The sequence below is a fragment of the Macaca mulatta genome, chromosome 15 (genome assembly GCF_049350105.2).
Source record: "Macaca mulatta isolate MMU2019108-1 chromosome 15, T2T-MMU8v2.0, whole genome shotgun sequence".
In the NCBI taxonomy this organism is placed as follows: domain Eukaryota; kingdom Metazoa; phylum Chordata; class Mammalia; order Primates; family Cercopithecidae; genus Macaca; species Macaca mulatta.
The window spans coordinates 4,296,814-4,319,010 of NC_133420.1; the positions used below are offsets into that span (position 1 = coordinate 4,296,814).

Sequence of the window (22,197 nt, forward strand, 5' to 3'; positions counted from 1 at the left end):
ACCCTCAGTAGTCAGGGCTGTAAACAGGAAGGATTTTACTCACCGTGGCCACGAGTTGTCCCAAAGTGAGGCGGTGCCCTCTGGGTCTGTGCTGAGGAGAACGCGGGCTTCACCCTCGCATCGGCCGGGTGTGGACGCCCTGCTGGTGGCCTGCGGGCCCTCTTGCTGATGATGCGGAGCCGGAAGGGGGAGGGGTGTGGCTGGCGCCCCCTGCTGGCAGCCGAGGGCACTGCAGGGCCCAGTTGCTCACGGTGCAGACACCAGCGCCCCCTGTTGGCAGCTGGGGGCACTGCAGGGATCTCTTGCTCACGGTGTCATGGCCTTGCGCCCCCTGCTGGAAACCAGGGCACTGCAGGGCCCTCTTGCTCATGGTGTGGTGCCCGTGCACCCCCTGCTGGCGGCCAGGGCACTGCAGGGCCCTCTTGCTCCCAGTGTAGTGGCGGCACGCCCCCTGCTGGCGGCTGGGGACACTGCAGGGCCCTCTTGCTCCCAGTGTGACAGCCGAGCACCCCCTGCTGGCCTCTTCCTACACCACTTAAACTCGGAGCGCAGGTTGTTCAGCGCTATCAATTCTGCAAATTCAAACTGAAACGGAGCTAATACTGGGGAGATCTGATGTCCCAGTTCTTGTCTAACTTGAAATAAAGATTTTCACCAAGAGGCAGTACAAAGATGGCAGATAACTTCATTGCAAAGAAATATAAAGAGCATATTGTAGAAAAAACAATTACGCCTCAAGGGAGGAGTGGGGCTGATCTGCAAGAAAACAGTTCCAGGGTCCTGAGCAGGGAGTTTTCTGTTGAACTTCTTCACATTCCTCAAGTCTCCACCTCTTTTGTCTGGTTTTCCTGCTCCTTCCTTAGATCCCTGACTTGCCCCACCTAGGCTTGTGGGACCCCCTCACTGTTGGTTGACACATACGTGCAGTGATCAGTGTGACTCCACTGCTGGGGCTGGGCTCCTTCCTGCCACTCCAGGAAGATTCTACAGTGGTCATGTCTGTACCTACTGTGCCTGCCTATCTCTTTCGAATGTCCTTCTCTGCCCTAATCTGTACTTATGGTGCCAGATTTCTCTTAAGAATGTTCCCTTTGTCCTTACCAGCATGTAGCTAGCAATATCCTGACATTTTAACTGCAGAGTGAATGATTATTGGGGCATCTTAAGAGGAGCTCTGTGCCCCAGACTTAGCCTCCCAGAACCTCCTCCACCATCTATCCAACCCCAACCCCAACCCACCACTGTAATCTTAACCAACCCTAACCCTGATCCCCAGGGAAGCTGAATCTGCCTCCTCTTGCCAAGTGCCTCCCTTGATCCTCACCACACTCTCAAAACCTGATCCCATACTTGCACTGAAAACAAACTGCAGGCCAGGCATGGTGGCTCACATCTGTAATCCCAGCACTTTGGGAGGCCAAGGCAGGCAGATCACTTGAGGTCAGGAGTTCGAGACCAGCCTGGCCAACATGGTGAAACCCTGTCATTACTAAAAATACAAAAATTATTTTGTATTGGGCATGGTGGTGCGCATCTGTAATCCCAGCTACTCGGGAGGCTGAGACAGGAGAACTGCTTGAACCCAGGAGGCAGAGGTTGCAGTGAGCTGAGATTGCCTCACTGCACTCTAGCCTGGGCAACAAGAGCAAGACTCTGTCACAATCAACAACAACAACAAACTGCAGTTCTCACTTTCTTCTGACCCCTTCTGGTAGGGCACCCCAAGCCCACACCCTTGCATATACCAGTGGCAGCATGGTGGGGTTTTGTTTTTGATTTTTTGCTAAGTTTTTATTTTAATTCAAGGACTTTGCTTCATACAAAATGTCATTGTAGAAACAATAGCAGAATCCAAAGTTTGGCTGATAAATATTACTCAGGCAGCAAACTAGTCAATCACAGAATTTTTTTTAAGTAGGTCCCAGTTGTGTTGCATGGTTGGGACTTTTTTTTTTTTTTAACACTTCTTAAATATAAAGTTTTGCAACAAACCTTTGATTTATATCAAATATAATTAAAAATTAAATGAATACATTGTATCAAAAAGTACGAAGATATACATTATCATGCACATACTTGTATATATGTATATATGTATATATGTTACATGCACACATAACTTGTTCAAACTACAGCCACTGCTTGACTGGTTCCAGATGCAGACAACTGGGTGATGCATTTCAAATTTGGCAACTCACTATGAGATTCAGGGGACATATATGATAGCTGGAGAAGACACAGTGAGAAACAAAACCCAAAGTCAGGAAAACAAGACATAATGTCTCCTTTCCCCGCTCCCTGTAGTTTTCATCAATTCCAATGCCTAGAAGAGTCCAGACAAGCCAGCTAGGCTGTGTGGGTCTAGAAAAGTGGATTCTCGACCCAACACTGCCTGGGGAAATGGCTGTGGTTCTGCATGGAATGGACACATTTGACACCCAAGATAACATGGGCTGGGGGCGGGGGAACAAGAGACAAAACATCAGTCAAAATACACATCCTTCTACTTTGCAACATGAGCACAGTGATCACATGCATAGTCCGAGATTCCTGGTTTATTCTATTGGAATAAAATACTCTGTTGTCGTTAAAGTTCCAGAGCGTTGTGCCTTCAGGTAAGGAAATTCTATAAAAAGGTTTGGTCACAATCATGCTGAACCCCGAGACCAGGCAGCGGTCTTGTGTGTTTTATTTCTAGTAAATGTGTCTTTTGTTGCATAGCCCTATGGGTTAATGACATCCACACACTGAGCACACCTGCACAGGCACTGTGCCTCCCGTGACACAGACACACACACACGCATCACACACAACTTCTTTGAGGAGAATCGTGGGGTAGAAGCCAAGAATCCAACACAGATCATCTGGAATTTCAGAACACGGAGGACACACCACCACTAACTGCTCTAAATGCTCCCTTTCTTCACAAAACAAAGGGCCTCCCAGCAGCTTGTGCACCTTGGACAGTGTCCCGAGCGTGCTCTTTCTCTCCTGAGCATGGCCATGGGGGTCAGACCTCACTTGACTGCCTGCTCCGTGTCTGGCGCCAGGACAGTGCTGGGCGTCAGGTGTCCTCCCTTGGTCACTTGCTCTGAGTTTCATTCCAGCTGGGGTTTCCTCCCTCCTGCCCTGACGGCCCTACATCCAAGCCCCCAGCCAATGTCTCCCTCCTTCCTGCCAGCCTTTCCCTCTCTTCTGCTGTGTGTGGACGGAAACCTATTTCACACACCACAGAGTGTGCCCTGAGAATCAGATGCAGAACAGACTGAAAATGCCTCACGCAAGCACATGGTCAGCCACCCTGTGGCTTCCCTGGAAACCCCTTCCACTCGTGGGAGGAGGACAACAAACGGCTGCCTTGTTTCCCACCATGACATCCAGTACTCTCCACTGGCAAGGGCTTGCTACCTGGCTGCCGTTTTGAGTCCTTTTCACAACATCCTGCCACGATGGTTCCCGAGGCCTCGCCTCACACCACAGTGCCCGGGCGCCCGGGCGTGAGGGCCTGGCGGTCAGGCACTTGGTCAAGAGCAGCAGAGTCAGGGGCCGTCTGGGATCCACCTGGACTGGACGGGGCTGCACAGGGAGTCTCCCTCACATAAGCCACAAAGACACGTGGCAAAAAGCTGACATCTTTCTTCCACGGGTTTGATTTTTTAAAGTTATGTGAACATTTCCTTCCCCGTTTTTCTGGTTTTCTATTTTTTCTACATCAAGTATATAGAAGTGACAAGACTGAGAGGTGTTGCAATTAAAAACCAAAACCACAGTAAGAACACTTTCCAACTCAGTCCCTGCGGGGCTGACGGTGTCCAGGGGGGGACAGAGCGTGTCTGAGTGAGCGTTCACTGACGCTGGCGGGCTGCACAAGCCACGACCGTTTCCCCTTCCCATCCCCTCCGTCCCGAGGTCTCGGCGCGCTTTCAGGTGGGCCCTGCTTCTCTGCTGCACGGCCGCGTGAAGGGTGCTCCCCACAGGACGCAGAGCTCCTCACAACGGCTCCAAGCCACCCTGGATGCTGAGTCCCAGGACACGGGATTTGGACTCCTGGGTCCTTCTCAGCTACACACAGCAGCCTGCACTTTAGGGTCTGGTGTGTGGCACGAGACCCAGGAAGGCAGGACAGGAAGGGGACAGAGAGCCGCATCCTCTAACAGGGCTTTATTCGTCGTCTAGAGTGAAAGAGGGAAGGAGGGGGAGGGAGGGGCCGCAGGAGCCTCACCAAGGTGGGCGAGGCCTCCCCCCAGGGGCTGCTGCCCCGTGTGGATGATAAAACTCATCCACTGGAACACAGGCCTGCTGCATGCAGGCGTCTGAGCAGTCACGGTGCAGCTAGCACCAGTGGTCTTGGTCAGGGTGGTGGTAGCTGTGCCGTGCTCGGCCGCCTGAGCTGAGTCCCAGGGTGCAGTGGTAACCATTGGGCACGCGGCGAAGAGGGTGAGACTGGGAGGTCAGGGAGGACACGTAGGAAGTCCTGGAGGAGCGGCCTGAGTTGGTGGCCACAGCCTCCTCGAAAGTGAGCGTGTCCTCAGGCAGGGCGTGGACAGAGGCCTCGCTGTCCAGACGCTGCCCCAGGTAAGGGTAAGAGCCGATTCGAGAACCAGGGGCCAGGGGCTGGCTGAGGGGGTCTTTCTGCAGCAGGGCGTTGTGTTCAGAAAGCCCACGGCTGAGCCGGCCCGGGGAGAAGGCAGGGAGGCTGGTCTGAGCCCCGGCGAAGTGGATGGGTGAGGAGTTGGCGGTCTTGTAGGTGATGCTGGGGCGGGGAGTCAGGGGTGTCTGGGGGAGCTGCCTCCGCCCACCACGGCCGGGGGTGCTAGCACCAGATGTTGACAGCAAGGGGCTCCCGTTCACGGAACCACTGCCCTACACAAAAATGGACCAGAACAAATCAAAGATAAAAAAAAAAAAGCCGAACCAACAGACAGAGCACATCACACACAGGTGCCTGGGGGGATGAGAGGAGAGAGGGAGGCAATGGCGGACAAACTGGGCCGCGGTGGCCAGGGAGGCAACAGGCACCTGTGTGTGCAGGAGGGCGATGGTCACGGTCAGGCCCAGGAATGGGGTGGGGGAGAGCAGGTGATGGGAAGGGACAGGCTAGGGCCAGGGAAAAGGACAAAACAAAAGCCCAACCACCACGGTCAGGGAAGGAGAGTCAAGAAGTGACTGAGAGAGAGGTGAGGATTTGGGGGCCCAGGTCTGAAAGAGGATGAGGACACAGAACCACCATCCCAGGGTGACCCAGGCAGGAGCTTGAGGAGAACACAGCTGGGGTAGGGTGCAGACGCGGGCTCCAGGACAGGGCACAGAGGGGGTGCCCAGCCCTTGGGGTTGCTGGGAACAACAAAGGGCAGTGGGGAGGCCCTGGGGAGAGGGAGGGGCCTGTGGGACAGTGGTGCTGGGCCAAGGGAGAGGCAGCTGGACCCTGACCTTCTCACCTATTCCTCTTACCTGTGGGTGGGGACCTGGCTCCTGGCCAGCTGTTGGCGACGTGGGGTGGCTGCTAAGGGAGGGCTTGGGCTTCGGGGGCTCACGGCCCCCAAAGCGGTCACAGGAGTAGAAGCGCTGCTTCTCCGAGGAGGAGGATGAGGGCTGCCTCCGCTCCTGGGACCGGCCCCGCTCCTGCCGGCGCTCTCGTTCCCGCCGGCAGCCTGTAGGCCCCTCTCCCGGGGGCAGCCCTGGCCCCGAAGCACTGCTTGGTGCTGGCCAGGGAAGAGAAGAAGTTAGCGTGGCCAGGCCCAAGGCAGGGACCCCTGACCCCCGGCGCCAACAGGACAGAATTCAGGCGGTGCCAGGGGAGGACTAGGGTGAGGGTTAGGGCCTGGGCCTCAGCCTCACCCTGCTCCGGCTGGTTATGGGGTCATGAGGCCCACAAAGGAAGAGGGTACCCCATGGGCTGCTTGGACCCCCTGACTCAGGCCACAGCTCCCTGAGGGGCTCCCTGGGCCCCTCCACACGCACCACCATCCGTATCGGCAGACAGGCTGGGCCCCTTCTCCAGGGACCTCTGCTTCCTGTCCCTGCGGCGGTGGCAGCGGTGGTGGTGGTGGTGTGGTGCCTGGCTAGGGGGTGGGCGGTCCGGGGTGGTGCTGCAGAGATGAGTCCCGCGGGGCCTCTGGGCCAGCGTGGAGATGGAGCGCTTCATGGGGCTGGCATCTGTGACGGGCTGTGAGCAAAGGACAGGGGTGGGCAAAGGACTGACAGTGGGCCTAGGGCAGGCACCAGGGTCAGCGGGGATGCAGGCATGGGAGGGGGTCGTGGAGCAGGCCCACACGTCCCCCATCTTGGTCTCACAGTCAGAGGGACCCAGGCCTGAGATAGGAACTCCGGTGGGTAGGCTGGGGGCAGACAGTGCCTGAGTCCCCACCCCATCCCGTGTGCCCTGCCAGGAAAAGAAAGGCAGCTGGCTTGGTTGGAAGAACCCTGAGTGGGGCCCAGAGACACCTCAGCTGGCTGCAGTGGGATCACTCTGCCTGGTGTATGTGGGGTGGACTGGCCCCCAAGCTGCTTCCACGGCTGGAATCAGTACCTGTGGAAGAGACCTGGGAGGGGAGGGCCCACCCCTCCCAGGTAAACTCACCCACAGCCGCCAATGCATCACATGTGTGAAGGAGGAGGCCCCAGCATAGGCTGCAGGGAGGCTCAGCCTGTACCCACCCACCAGGTAGCACCCAGGAGGGCACCGTCGGATGGGAAAAGAGACAAGAGAGGAAGGACAGGTGGGAAGAGGAGAAAACCGCAAGAGGGAGGAGAGGCAGTGAGGAGAGGAAAAGGGTTTGCTGGCCACAGCAGGGGGATGGGAAAGGAGCCACAGACAAAGTTCAGATCCACAACTCCACAGCCCAAGTAGGCCGAGGGACAGGGGTGGCACGGGGCTCTGGTCACTTTTGGCCAACTGAAGCAGGCTCAGGTTGCAGGTGAAGCCCTGCAGCAACTCCGAGGCCTCGGAGGTCTGGGCACAGTGTTCCCAGATTGGCCTCGGAGGGGCGACCCTCCCAGTGTCCTCATGGAAGGAGCCTCCGCCAGGAAACACATGGGGCTGCAGCCACCCCCCCGCCAGAGCTTCCTCTTCCTTAATCCAACGTGCATGTCCCAGAAAGAGGCGAGCCCAGCAAGGAGCTGGGTAGTGGAAGTGGTCCAGGGACTGCCTGCCCATGAGCAGGGAGGGTCCTCCGCAGAGCCACATGTGGGAAAGGGGACTGAGGTGTTGGTGAGATTTTCCAGATGAGTGTGGGGGTTGTCTGGGGAATAGAAACCCGGAGAGGAGGAGCAGAACATGGCAGGGCCAGAGTGGGGGCCCCTACGCCCCATGGCCCCTGATGGGAGGCTGAGAATAGGCACAGCTGCCCCAGCAGCATCTAATGGACCTGACCCACCCTCTTGAGAAGCCTCGGGTGCTGAAGGCGTCCAGGCTGCACCTCTGTTGGCGCCCAGTCAGGGCTGCCCGAGGTCCCTGCTCCTGCCTCAGCAAAGAGCTCCACACATGGACCCCAGCCCTTTCCACCCCAGGTCTCCTCACCTGCAGGAAGCCCAGAGCCACACTCCCACTTCCCCATCCCTCATTTGCCTGGCCCAGGGCCTGGACCCTCCCAGACCACCTACCTGAGTCTCAGCCGCAAGGCGGGGCATGGAGGCTGCTCGACCCTGGCTCTCCAGCCCAGGCTGGGGCTCCCCATCAGGGCCCCTCCGGGTCATGCTCTGCATCTGAACGTCCACAGCCTGTAGATATAGCACTCGCCTAGTCCCACCACACAAGGCACCACAGACTCATCTGACCCCATCCAGACTCACCCCATGAGGCACTGCTGTCTCACCCAAATCCATCTCAGTCTCACCTAACCCCCACTGCTGTTCAAATGTCCCCCATCCTAGTCTCACACACCCCCCATTCCCTGTTCATATATCCCCCACCCCAGTCTCACACATCCTCCACCCTGGTCTCACACGTCCCCCACCCCAGTCTCAAAATCCCCCATCCATTTTTACACGTCCCCCCATCCCAGTCTCAAACATCCCCCATCCCTGTCCACACATCCCCCAACCCAGTCTCACTAGCCCCCCGGAGTGCTCACCAGTGCTCCTGACTGCCCCACAGGGATCTCTGTGGAGTGGCCACGCTCCAGGGGCGGCCTGGCCTCGTGGGGCCCATCCTGGGTCCTTTGAGTGCCCCAGGAGACAGACTCCTTGATGCCACTCTCTTGGTTTTGTCTATGGCAGAGAAGACAAAGAGATTCCCGTAGGGTCAGAGGCTGCAGATGCCTCACCAATAGCCTGGTGCTTCAACCTGCCAGATGTCTCCACCACACGCAGCAGAGGTCAGGGGGCTTGGCCACCCTGTTCTGGGCTGAACTGAGCCCTCCCTTGAACACAAGACTACCAACATGGCCTGTGCACGCTGGACCCAAGCAAAGCCTCATCAAAGGACATGGATCTAAAACAAAGTCAGAGCAGGAAGGAATTCAGAGTGGCAGAGAGGATGCAGAGCACCAGCTTACAGCCCCACAGTGCTCAAATCTGAGGGGGGGCCTGGGCCCATCACCCCCTCCTCTGGACAAGGAGCTGATCTGTGAAGTGTGAGCAGGGGTTGTCCTTGCCGCACAGGACTAACCTGGGAAGGAGTGGGGCCACATGTGTGCAGCCTGCGTTAGGACAGTAGCTGAAGAAGTCCTGCCTATGCCAGCAGACAGCGAGAGAAACTGTCATGGAGAGGACAGGCTGGGACAGGTGAGGGCAAAGCTGTCATGGAGGGGACGGGCTGGGATGGGGGGTAGGGGGCCTCGCCCAGGACTCTTTGGGCTTCGTCCTCCAGGGGCTTCCTCCCTCAGGAGTCCCTTGCTGGTGGCTCCTCCTTACTTCTCTGACCCCCCACCAAAAGCCACAACGAGCCTTTCCATCCCTCGGCTCTCTGCTGGGGTGCAGCCTTCTTGCAGAGGCCACCCCACACATGCTGTCCATACACCTGCCCCAATAGCCCCAGTCGGAGATGCTCCCGCACTGGTATTTCTCATCACGTGTCTCCCAACTGGCATGGAATGTGTTTGGGTGAGTGCTCATTCTCACGTTCAGTGAAGCACTGACTACATTCTTAGTCATGCAGGTTGAGTGGCACTGATAACTCTGAACTCAGACTGGAGCCTGATGTTCTAAATGGACCACACACACTGCTGCACCACGGACCAGGCACTGCAGCCCCTGCTGGCACTGGGCACAGAGCAGCCGCAGTGGCAGGCTGGTACTGAGAGGAGGGGTGGTCAGGAGAACCGGAGCTGGCTCCTAATGCACTGCTAATCCTGAAAAAACACCAAGTCCAAGGCCGGGGGTGTGCTCAACCCGCTCACTAAATAGCTCAATAAATACCCTCGCCAGATCCAGTCTGAGTGAGTGTTCTCTAACTTGGAGTTATAATTGATTTAGGTAGAAACTATCATCACAGAAATAACAGAAGCTCAAATTTCCTGCTGAAAGCCTGGCTTAGATAAACCCCAGACACCTCACTATCTCCTCCCACCTATACATACAGTCAGAATCAGGACTTTAAATGCAAGGAAGGTTTCCACCAGCATGCCGAAAGCAGAGTGTGGGAACGGGGGACTGCCAGGGGCTCGGGAGTCAGCCCCCAGGATCTGGGTCCTGAGATTTGGGAGCACACTTTTCTGGGCCACAGTGGGAAAAAGTGATGGTTCTTTTAAGTCACCTGCTTCTGAGTGATTTGTCACCAAGAAATATTGTGGCAAGAGTTAAGTAATACAAAACAACCTTACCAATTTGTTTACAAAATATAACAGCTTCAGAAATCAGTACCAAAGTGGAGCTCTAAGATGAAAAGTGCCTTTCGGGGTTAGAAAGATCAGAGCAGTAGGAGGCCACTGACAGAAAGGGGTAGGAGATGGAGGTGGAATCTCAGCATCTGCCGGCACAGAGGGCCGAAGAGGAGCAGGGGCAGGGGGCCTCTTCTCTGAAAGGGAAGCAGGTACGTGTGTTGGGAATGGGACGTGGTGGTCTAAGTGCTGTTAGGAAGGTGGGTTCGACGAGGCACCTAATGTCACAGGAAACAATTTTAAAGTCTGCCACAGAACCCAGCAAAGGAAGAGCCCTTGGCTGCTCTCAGGCAGCAAGTACAACGAGCACCTGTAGCAGAGCCAGCCCCTGAGAACTGAGATGTGACCTGGGGGATCTCTGTCCTTGGAGGGTTGCTAAGGGCCCAAGTGCAGGGTCGGGTGGCAGACATGTCCCTCGGATGCCTCTAAGCTGGCTAACCCAGAGGCCAGTGGACGTGAGGGCCAGGGAGGTCGAGGAAATGGGACGTCTGCTTCCCCCTTTACTGGATTTGGGCCTCCTCCTGTTCAGCTATGTCCCGCATCTGGATACTCACATGGCCCCGCCATTGCTGAGGGAGGTGGAACTCTTCTGTCGAAGGAAAACCCGGGCTCCTCGGAGCACAGCTGGCTGCGTCTGCTCCAGGGTGGCCTTCAGGGGGTGGAACAGGGACACAGGACCCATCTGAAAAGGAGGCAAAGGGAAGGAAAAGAGCTCCAATAGGCCTGCAATGTGGCCTCTGCGACCTGCTCCAACCACATGGCACCGGGAAAAAGCCAGGTCATGTTCAAGCCCAGCCTAAGGCTCTTTCCCCTTAGCAAGGGGCCGCTTGCTTTCCCTAATATGTCCCTAAATATGAGCATGTGACCAAAACAGTGAAGCAAGCCAAGGGACCCTTACATCATCTCCTCAAAACCTCACCTGTCAGTGACTTCAGGAAAGCCATGTCACCTCTCAAAACCTCAGTTTCCCTGTCTACACAACTAGGAGATTAGACCAGATTACAAGTGGCAACAATATTCCATCTAATCATCACCTTGAATTGGCTGGGTGGGTGTTAGGGTTAGGGTTAGGGTCAGGGTAGGGCTGAGCAGAATTCTGAGATTTCAGGGCTTGGGAAGACTGCTGGATGGATTAGTGATGTCTGCCCCAGGTACGAGAATAGAAGGTGTGGCCTGAGCACCACATATTCTCCATCCGAGGGTTGGGTCAATGTGCCCAGAAGCCCTGGACACCTAGACAATTTTCCAGCAGACAGACTACATATGGTCACCGAAGACACGGCTGTGTGGGAAGAATGACATCGGGAAGATGGGATCCCAAACCATCTCAGTCAAAGGCAAGAGCAGAACAGACAGTGATCCTGAACCTATCTATCTGAATTTCTTTGCTCTCTGTGTGAAGGGAAAACAGTTCTCCTTCCAACTCTCTAAACAATCCTCCTCAAATGGTCTTCACACCTTCTTCTCTTCCACCCTGTAACAACGGTAACACTACCCAGCCCAGCCCTCATCTTCTGGCCCTGAGCGCTGGCTTTCTACGTCAGGAGCTGCCCAGTACTGCCAGCTCATGGAAAGCTTAAAGGCTCTGTGTAGTTTCTGACTTTGGGGGCTAGAGAGGTAGCTTCGAGAATCTCATCTTCCTTCTCCTGAGGCACTTTTCCCAAGAATGGTGTGCGTCTCCCAGGTTGTCAAACCCCCGAAGGACGCCAGAACCTCGGAGGCATCACAGTTACTTCCTGGAAAACTGAGGGCTGCCAGGTACCTGGGAGAGGCCTCCGGGAGCCTGGTGCATCTGGTCTCTGGTGGTTTTGTTCTGCTTGTAGAAGTCGAATATCATCAGAGCTGCGTAAACCTTCCCCACTGTCATCTCATCCGCTGGAAGAGAATACAGTTGAGATTCAGAGAATGGGGCAGAGGACCCATGGAAACAGGGGGCGCAAGTAAGGTGAAGAAACGGCCTCCCTTCCCTCGTCCCCCACAAGGACTCCTGGAAATGCACTGGGACAGAGGACTCTCAGGCAGAACACGGGACTTGGCCTACCTGGGGCTCCTCCAGATGCTGACCTGGCGCTCCACTACCCTGACTCCTCCTGAGGTCTCTCATAGCCGGGCTGAGGCCATCCCCACCTGCTTAATGCGGGGCCCTTCCTGTGTCTCCTCCCCAGAAAGCAAGATGGAGTTGGACACCTCCCCGCGCTCCCTCACATCTCCCACACGATGGAGTTGGACACCTCCCGAGGCTCCCTCACACCTCCAACAAGACGGAGTTGGACACCTCCACGCACTCCCTCACGTCTCTCACAAGACGGAGGTGGGCACCTCCCTGTGCTCCCTCACGTCTCCCACAAGATGGTGTTGGGCACCCACAAGATGGAGTTGGGCACCTCCCCGCGCTCCCTCACGTCTCCCCCAAGATGGAGTTGGGCACCTCCCGGCACTCCCTCAAGTCTCCCATAAGATGGAGTTGGGCACCTCCCGGTGCTCCCTGGCGTCTTCCACAAGATGGTGTTGGGCACCCACAAGATGGAGTTGGGCACCTCCCCGCGCTCCCTCACGTCTTTCACAAGATGGAGTTGGGCACCTCCCCGCGCTCCCTCACGTCTCCCACAAGATGGAGTTGGGCACCTCCCTGCGCTCCCTCACGTCTTTCACAAGATGGAGTTGAGCACCTCACCTTGCTCCCCAACGTCTCCCACAAGATGGAGTTGGGCGCCTCCCTGCGCTCCCTCACGTCTTCAAGATGGAGTTGGGCACCTCCCCGCGCTCCCTCACGTCTCCCACAAGATGGAGTTGGGCACCTCCCTGCCCTCCCTCCCGTCTCCCACAAGAAGGAGTTGGGCGCCTCCCCGCCCTCCCTCACGTCTCCCACAAGATGGAGTTGGGCGCCTCCCGGTGCTCCCTCATGTCTCCCACAAGATGGAGTTGGGCACCTCCCTGCCCTCCCTCACGTCTTCAAGATGGAGTTGGGCACCTCCCCGCGCTCCCTCACGTCTTTCACAAGATGGAGTTGGGCACCTCCCCGCGCTCCCTCACGTCTCCCACAAGATGGAGTTGGGCACCTCCCCGCGCTCCCTGACGTCTCCCACAAAATGGAGTTGGGCACCTCCCCGCGCTCCCTCACGTCTCCCACAAGATGGAGTTGGGCACCTCCCTGCCCTCCCTCACGTCTTCAAGATGGAGTTGGGCACCTCCCCGCGCTCCCTCCCGTCTCCCACAAGATGGAGTTGGGCGCCTCCCCGCGCTCCCTCCCGTCTCCCACAAGATGGAGTTGGGCGCCTCCCCGCGCTCCCTCCCGTCTCCAAGATGGAGGTGGGCACCTCCCTGTGCTCCCTCACGTCTCCCACAAGATGGTGTTGGGCACCCACAAGATGGAGTTGGGCGCCTCCCCGCGCTCCCTCACGTCTCCAAGATGGAGTTGGGCACCTCCCCGCGCTCCCTCCCGTCTCCCACAAGATGGAGTTGGGCACCTCCCCGCGCTCCCTCCCGTCTCCCACAAGATGGAGTTGGGCACCTCCCCGTGCTCCCTCACGTCTCCAAGATGGAGGTGGGCATCTCACCACGCTCCCTCACATCTCTGTGGGATCCCCTCCTGCGTCTCCTCTGGATTTTAAAAAATACATTCCACACACCGGGAGCTCAACACAACAAACCCACGCTCATCTCCGCGGCTCCTCTGCCACCCAGGGCTCCCTTGGTTGGAGCTGAGCGCAGACTCACGAGGAGGTGAGCCCGCCCTCCAAGGCCTCTCCAAGGCCTGCCCTTCGTCCCTCACCCTCACCTCCACAGCCCTCCAGCCACTCTGGGTGGGACAGGAAAGGTGCGGGCTGGGGGCATTTCCCACCCTCACACTTACGCTTATGGGGTGGTACCAGCAAGTCCAGAGTCTTCTGGGGCAGATTGGCCCACACAACGGAAATCTCCTTCCTCAACTCCGCGTCACACTGATGCTGCTTTGTCCCAGCTAGACCAGGATGATGGTGGGGAAGGGGAAAAGACAGAAACGTTAGGAGCAGCCCTGCAGCCGCCAATGGGACAGAGCTGGTGCAGGTGGGGAGATGAATGGTGTAGGGGGAGATGGGGTACAGATGGTGCTGGAAGGAGGGTGCAGTGGGAACAAACGCTGATGCAGAAGCTGCTCACAGCTCTCCCTGCCGCGAGTGTGCCCAGAGGAGGAGGCAGGTGAGCAGGGCATCCACCTCATGTGCACAGGTGTGTCTGACCTGTGTGCGCGCGCTGTGCGCATGTGCATATGTGTGCATGGGACAGGCAATGGGGATTTAGGAAGAAGATGGCAGCACTCCAGCCATTCATCTATTCATTCAACAATATTTACTGAACACCTACTAAATGTCAGGTACTGTTCCAAGTGATGGGGCCAAAAAACTTCCCTTCTGGAGTTGACACCGCTTTAGTCTACCAATAAAGCAGCAATTGAAAAAGATAAAGTGTACCGGAGAGTGAAAAGTGCCAAGGCAAGAAGAGCAGAGTAGGGAAGGGGACAGGAAATATCAGCAGGGCTTCAGCTGTGGACAGGACAGCCATCAAAGTCTCCCGAAGAGGAAGCCTGTGTGCCCTGAAGGTAAAAGGAGCCCCCGAGTACACTGGCCCTGCTGTGTCACCCAAAGGGCCAGGGAGGCCTCGGGGCAGGGTGGATGGAGGGGGTGGGCAGGAGGGTTAGGGAAGGCAGTGGAGGGGTTTGAGCAGAGGAATAAAATAATTGGATTCACCTTTCTTAAACATCAGGTTTATTAAGGTACAATTCACATGCAGTGAGAGTCACCCTTTTTCATTTTCTATGAACTTTGGTAAATTCATACACCCATGCACCTAGTACCACCATCAAGGTATGCAACAGCTGCATCACTCCCAAATTCCTCTGTGACCCCTTGAGTCAACCCCTAGTCCTACTGGCAGCCCCTGCCACCACTGATGTGTTTTGGGTCCCTATAGTTTTACTCCAGAATGTCACACCAATGGCATCATACAGCACGCTGGCCTTTGAATCTGGCTTCTTTCACCCAGTGTGGTGCATGTGAGAGTCATACAAGTTGCCGCACACAACGGTAGCATGTTTCCTTTTACTCCTTAGTATTAATTGTACAAATGTACCATTTGTTTATCCATTGCCAACTGATGGACATATAAGTTGTTTACAGTTCTGGGCAATTGTGAATCAAGCTGTAAACTTTTGCATGTAGATTCTGTGTGGATGTATGTTTTCATTTCTCACATGGAACGGCTGGACCATAGAAGCAACTGCAAACTGTCTAAGGGCCTGCACTATTTTCTTTTCCCACCGGGAACACGTAGAATTCCAGTTGCTCTGCCCTCTCAGCACTAAGCATTGTCATTCTGAAAAGTATTTTGGCAACTATAGTGGCGTGGAGTGTAATCTCGTGTGTTTTTTTTTTTTTTTTTTATTTCTCTAATGATTAATGATATCAGGCATTTTTGCATGTGTTTGCCTGCCTTCCATATATCTTCTTTGATGACATTTCTATTCAAATCTTTTGTCTGTTTTGGTTGGCTTATTTTCTTAGGGAGTTGTGACAGTTCTTCATATATTATGAATAGTAATCCTATAGCAGATATGTGTTTAATAAATATGTTCTCTAAGTTTTAGGCTTTTCATTCTGGTTTTTCGTTTTGTTTTGAGACAGGGTCTCAATCTGTTGCCCAGGCTGGAGTGTAGTAGTATGATCACAGCTCACTGGAACCTTGAACACCTGGGCTCAGGCAATCCTTCTGCCGCAGCCTCTGAGTAGCTGGGACCACAGGCATGCGCCACCATGTCCAGCTAATTTTTTAAAATTATTTTTTGTAGGCCGGGCGCGGTGGCTCAAGCCTGTAATCCCAGCACTTTGGGAGGCGGAGATGGGCGGATCATGAGGTCAGGAGATCGAGACCATCCTGGCTAACCCGGTGAAACCCCGTCTCTACTAAAAAATACAAAAAACTAGCTGGGCGTGGTGGCAGGTGCCTGTAGTCCCAGCTACTCACAAGGCTGAGGCAGGAGAATGGCGTAAACCCGGGAGGCGGAGCTTGCAGTGAGCTGAGATCCAGCCACTGCACTCCAGCCTGGGTGACAGAGCGAGACTCCGTCTCAAAAAAAAAAAAAAAAAAAAAAAAATTATTTTTTGTAGAGACAGAGACTTTGTTGTTCAATCTGGTCTTAAACTCCTGAATTCCAGCAATCTTCTCACCTTTTCACTCAAAGTTAATCAAAGCTGGGATTACAGGTACAAGCCACTGCACTTGGCCTCATTTTAAAAAATATCTTTCGTGGCGGGGCGCAGTGGCTCATGCCTATAATTCCAGCACTATGGGAGGTCGAGGCGAGTGGATCACTTGAGGTCAGGAGTTTGAGATCAGCCTGGCCAACATGGTAAAACCCCATCTCTACTAAAAATACAAAAATTAGCTGGGTGTGTTGGTGTGTGCCTGTAATCCCAGCTACTTGGGATGCTGAGGCAGGGGAATCGTTTGAACCCGGGAGGCAGAGGCTGCAGTGAGCTGAGATTGTGCTACTGCACTGCAGCCTGGGCAACAAAGCAAGACTCTGTCTGAAATATAAATATATATTTCATATAGCGAAAGTTTTGCTGTAGTTCAGTTTATCGATTTTTTCCATTTGAGACAGAGTCTTGGTCTGTCACCAAGGCTGGAGTGCAGTGGCACAATCTCAGCTCATTGCAACCTCCGACTGCCAGGTTCAAGCAATTCTCCTGCCTCAGCCACCCAGGGACTACAGGTACACAGCACAGCACCAGGCCCAGCCTTTTTTTTTTTTTTTTTTTTTTGTATTTTTAGTACAGACAGGTTTCACCGTATTAGCCAGGCTGGTCTCGAACTTATGACCTCAGTTGATCCACCTGCTTTGGCTTCCCAAAGTGCTGGGATTATGGGCGTGAGCCAACATCTGGCCTTGTGTTTTCTATACAGGTTTCATAATTTTAGATTTTACATTTCTGTTTACAATCCATTTCAAGTTATTTTTTGTATGGGGTAAAAGGTATGTGCTATGGATTAAACTGTCCCTGACTCCAGTCCACATGTAGAAGCCCTAACCCTCAGATGCGACTGTATTTGGTGACAGGGCCTGTAAGGAGGTGATCAGTTCTAGGAGATCCTAAGTGTGGGGCCCTGATCCACAGAATCAGTGGTCTCATAGGAGATACCTGAAAAATCCACTTGCTCTTTTGCTCTCCATGCACACACACAGGAAAGTCTGTGTGAGGACACAGCAGGACGACGGCTGTTTACTAGCTAAGAGAAGAGGCCTAAGAGTGACACCCACCTCACAAGCACAAGCTCTTGGACTTCTGGCTTCCAAAACTGTCAGAAATACATTTCTTTTGTCTAAGCTGCGGCATTTTGTTGTGGCAGCCCGAGCAACTAAAATGGCATGTCAAGAAAGCTTCTCTTTTTGCATAGGATTGTCTAAATTTCTCCAGCATTGTTTGTAGAAAAGATGATCTGTTCTCCATTAATTGCCTTTCCAAGTTTGTTAAAAATCAATTGACTGTATAAGTGAGTCTCTGATACATGATGGATGAAGCTTTCCTTAATTCCCAGTTCATGGAGAAATTTAAAAACATGAATGGATACTGAATTTTGTCAAATGCTTTTTCTATATCTATTGAGATAATCATATGCTTTTCCTTCTTTGATACAGTAAACTATATTAATTGATTTTCAACACTGAACCCAACTTATCCTGGCATAAACCCCACTTGTGTCATCAAGTATTATCTTTTAAAATATATTCAGCTTGGCCGGGCACGGTGGCTCACGCCTGTAATCCCAGCACTTTGGGAGGCCGAGGCAGGTGGATCACGCGGTCAGGAGATCGAGACCATCCTGGCTAACACGGTGAAACCCCGTCTCTGCTAAAAATACAAAAAAGTTAGCCAGGCGTGGTAGCACGCACCTGTAGTCCCAGCTATTCGGGAGGCCGAGGCAGGAGAATGGCCTGAACCCAGGAGGCGGAGCTTGTAGTGAGCCGAGATTGCGCCACTGCACTCCAGCCTGGGCGACAGAGCAAGACTCGGTATCAAAAAAAAAAAAAAAACAAATTCAGTTTGCTGAAAGATTATGTTGAAGATTTTTAAAAATCTATGTTCATAAGGGATATTGGTCTGTAGTTTTCTTTTCTTGTCATGTCTTAGATTCGTCTAGTTTTGGTATCAGAGCAAAGCTGGCCTCTGAAAATAAAATAAGTTGGAAAATATTCCCTTTTTCCACTTTCTGGAAGAGTCTATATAGAATTGGCATTATTTCTTCCTTAAACAGTTGGTAGACTTCAATAATGAAGCCATTTGGACCTGGAATTGTCTTTCTTGGAAGGTTTTTCCACTCTAAACTTAATATATATGGTATTACTGAAGCTTTTTTTTTTTTTTTTTTTTTTGAGATGGGGTTTCACTCTATTGCCCAGGCTGTAGTGCAGTGGTACCATCACAGCTGATTCCTCCTACCTCAGCCTCCCCAAGCAGCTGGGAGCACAGGCGTTCACTACCACATTCAGCTAATTTTTAAATTTTTTTGTAGAGCCAGGGGCTCCCTGTGTTGCCCAGAGTGGTCTCAAACTCCTGAGCTCAAGTGATCCTCCTCCTTCCACCACAAAAACTGCTGGGATTACAGGCATAAGCCAGGGCACCTGACCTGGTTATTCTTTTTTCTTTTTGAGAGTCTTGCTCTGTCACCCAGGCTGGAGTGCAGTGGTGCAATCTTGGCTCACTGCAAACTCCGCCTCCTGGGTTCACACCATTCTCCTGTCTCAACCTCCCAAGTAGCTGGGACTACAGGCGCCCACCATCACACCCAGCTGATTTTTTATATTTTTAGTAGAGACAGGGTTTCACTGTGTTAGCCAGGATGGTCTTGATCTCCTGACCTCGTGATCAGTCCACCTCGGCCTCCCAAAGTGCTGGGATTACAGGCATGAGCCACTGCAGAGGTTATCTATTCTTGAGTGAGCTTGATAGTTTGTGTTTTTCAAGGAATTTTTCCATTTCATTTGTTAAAATGGACACAAAGTTGTTTATTAAATTCCTTTATTTAAAATTATTATTTTTAAGAGATAGGGTTTCACACTGTCACTCAGGCTGGAGTGCAGTGGCACAATCATAGCTCACTGTAGCCTCAAACTCCTGGGCTCAAGTGATCCATCCTGCCTCAGCCTCCTGAGTAGCTGGGAATACAAGTGTGTCCACTATGCCCAGCTAATTATTTTAAACAATTTTTTGTAGAGACAGATTCTTGCTATGTTACCCAGGCTGGTCATCAACTCCTGGCCTCAAGCGATCCTCCTGCCTCGACCTCCCAAAGTGTTGGGATTATGGGTGTGAGTCACTGCGCCTGGCCTCTTATTATCTTTTTAACTTTAACAGGACTTGCAGTGGTGTTCCCTCTTTTGTTGCTTATATTGGTTATGTGTATCTTCTCTATCTTCTTGATCAGTCCAGGTAGGGCTTTATCAATTTTGTTAGTCTGATTTTTTTTTTTTTTTTAGACGGAGTCTTGCTCTGTCTACCATGGTGGCTGGAGTGCAGGGGTGCGATCTCGGCTCACTGCAAGCTCCACCTTCTGGGTTCACGCCATTCTCTTGCCTCAGCATCTGGAGTAACTAGGACTACAGGCGCCTGCCACCACACCTGGCTAATTTTTTTTGTATTTTTTAGTAGAGACATGGTTTCACCCTGTTAGCCAGGATGGTCTCGATCTCCTGACCTTGTGATCTGCCTGCATCAGCCTCCCAAAGTGCTGGGATTACAGGCAGGAGCCACCGCGCCTGATCTTTTTTTTTTTTTTAAGAGATGAGGTCTCGCTCTGTCACCCAGGCTGGAGTGCAGTGGCACGATCTTGGCTCACTGCAACTTCCGTCTCCCAGGTTCAAGTGATTCTTTGCCTCAGCCTCCCATGTAGCTGAGACTACAGGCACACATCGCCATACCCGGCTAATTTTTTCTATTTTAGTAGAGATGGGGTTTCACCGTGTTGTCCAGGCTGGTCTTGAACTTCTGAGCTCAATCTGCAAGGCTCGGCCTTCCAAAGTGCTAGCACTACAGGTGTGAGCCACTGCGCCCGGCTATTAGTCTTTTTTTAAACCTGATCACTCTGGCTGTTGTGTTGAAGGCAGACAGAAGGGGCCAAGGGCAGAAGTGGATGAATTAGAAGCTGCTGCAGCAACAGCCAAGAGCCAGGGGACGCAGCAGTGGGGGACGGGAGAGGAGTGGCCACATTTTGGATATATTTTAAAGATAAGAGTCAAGAAAATATGAGAGAGAAGGCATGAATCAGAAATGAGATAAGAAAGGAGAAGGAGAAAAGGATGATCCTCAGCCTGTGCAACACAGCGAACCCCCATCTCTAAAAAATACACAAAAACTAGTAGGGAGGGGTGGTGCCTGCAATCCCAGCACTTTGGGAGGCCGAGGCAGGAGGATCACTTGAGCCTGGGAGGTGGAGGCTGCAGTGAGCCGTGACTGCACCACTGCACTCCAGCCTGGGTGACACAGTGAGACCCTATCATTCATAAATAATAAATACATGAATAAATTAAGATGACTTCTAAGGTTTCGGCTTGAGCATTGACTGAGATGGGGAAGGCTGTGGGGGAAAATTTGAAGTTCAGGGGAGAAGTCAGGACTAAAAATACAAAATTGGATTAATGCTATTTAAAGCCATGGGAATAGGTGAGATGATAAAGGAATGAGAGTAGAGAACATTCCATGGCACAAAGGCACACCCAGAGTTCGTGGGACCAGAGGAACAGATAAAAAAAGGTTCAAAAAGAAGAGAGCGCAAACGGAGAAATGGCCATGGACAGCCTATGAGCTGGGGATGTGCCTCGGCCTTCGAGTCGAGCAACATGGAGGCCTGGAGACCCCAAGGGCAGCTCTGGTGAAGCTGGGAAGAACCTCCAGCATGTGGGAAAGGGAATTCAGAGACAACCTCTTAAGAGCGGGGCATTAGAAAGGAGAGAATAGGGAAGTCAACAGAGAAGAAGATAACTTTTTTTTTTCAAGATGGAGTCTCACTCTGTTTCCAGGATGGAGTGTGGTGGTGCAATCTCAGCTCACTGCAACCTCCACCTCCCAGGTTCAAGCCTCCTTCAGCCTCCCGAATAGTTGGGGCTATGGGTGCTTGCCACCACCACACCCAGCTAATTTTTGCAGTTTTTGTAGAGACAAGGTTTTGCCATGTTGGCCAGGATGGTCTTGATCTCCTGACCTCGTGATCTGCCCACTTTGGCCTCCCAAAGTGCTGGGATTACAGGCATGAGCCACTGCACCCGGTGGAGAACTTTTTAAAGATGGAGGAAATAATCGGGTGTTTATATGTTGACACAAATAATCCAGTAGAGAGAAAAACTGGCAGGGCAAGAAACAGTATGGCATTGCCAGTATGGCATCCTTGGGGAGACGTGAGTGGGGCTTAGTGTACAAAGCAGGGGATGGGGCGGACGCACGGGGGGCGGGGGTGGGCTCTCTGGGGCTGTAATCGCCTCTGTGGTGGGGAAGAACACACTAGAGGCTCCTTCTCTTCTTGCTTTGGCATCACTCTGTGGTTCTGTCCATCAGTTCAGGGAAAGACCAGATAGGGAATGGGCTCACTATGGGAAGGGGCCAAGGGCATGCCAGCTCGTCCCCAGGGAGGGCGCTAGCTGTGGTGAGGCCTGGCCACGCTGTGTCCTGGTTCCACCACCAGCTGGCTCTGAAATCTCACCATGCCTCAGTTTCCTTACCTGAAAATGGGATCATTGCAGTGCTAATGTGCAGATGGCTACCAGGCGAAAATGCCAGTGCCCCACAGGGCGGGCATCCTGTGCAGCTGTCCTCAGACCCCTCCAGACACAGCTGGCCCCTCACCCTCCTCCCTACGTGTCCTCCTGGGGCTGGCACTCAGGGCGGGGGTGTACATCCCTGGGTCCGGGGCCCTCCTTCCGAGGCTGCCTTGCTCACCTGGGGCCAGCTTGATCTCCAGTGCCGTCCGGATGAGGGCCATGAGTGTGGACGTGAAGTGGACAGTCATGTCCTCGCTGGAGATGGGCATGTTCATGCGAACCAGACGCTAGGGACAAGCAGGGCGGTCAGGGCCAGGCCTGCTGCGGCCACCCCACCCCAGATTACACAATGACAGGGTCCCTGGAGGCCGGGCTGGGGACAAGCAGGGCAGTCAGGGCCAGGCCTGCTGAGGCCACCCTACCCCAGACTACGCCAGGACGGGGTCCCTGGAGGCTGGGCTGGGGACAAGCAGGGTGGTCAGGGCCAGGCCTGCTGCGGTCACCCCCCCACCCCAAGACTACGCAACGATGGGGTCCCTGGAGGCCGGGCTGGGCATCCCAGTGGTGGTCCCTGCAGGTGCCTGGGCCTGA

At 53.6% G+C, this 22,197-nt stretch overlaps 1 protein-coding gene across 2 annotated transcripts in view; it reads right to left on the reverse strand.

The window, feature by feature from the left end:
* Positions 1-1,764: 1,764 nt before the first annotated feature.
* The window catches only part of CACNA1B (calcium voltage-gated channel subunit alpha1 B), a 257,423-nt gene continuing 236,990 nt past the window's right edge, over positions 1,765-22,197 (reverse strand). The window contains exons 39-47 of one of the 2 annotated variants that reach the window (XM_028834501.2): positions 21,785-21,893; positions 13,672-13,779; positions 11,581-11,693; positions 10,373-10,500; positions 8,073-8,208; positions 7,603-7,719; positions 5,962-6,166; positions 5,452-5,702; positions 1,765-4,863 (exon numbers count right to left, since the gene is read on the reverse strand). In XM_028834501.2, the coding sequence (XP_028690334.2) occupies positions 4,333-4,863; positions 5,452-5,702; positions 5,962-6,166; positions 7,603-7,719; positions 8,073-8,208; positions 10,373-10,500; positions 11,581-11,693; positions 13,672-13,779; positions 21,785-21,893 (1,698 nt within the window). In that variant the 3' untranslated portion in view covers positions 1,765-4,332. The remainder of the gene's footprint in view (positions 4,864-5,451; positions 5,703-5,961; positions 6,167-7,602; positions 7,720-8,072; positions 8,209-10,372; positions 10,501-11,580; positions 11,694-13,671; positions 13,780-21,784; positions 21,894-22,197) is intronic. The other variant, XM_028834510.2, reaches the window with a different exon arrangement.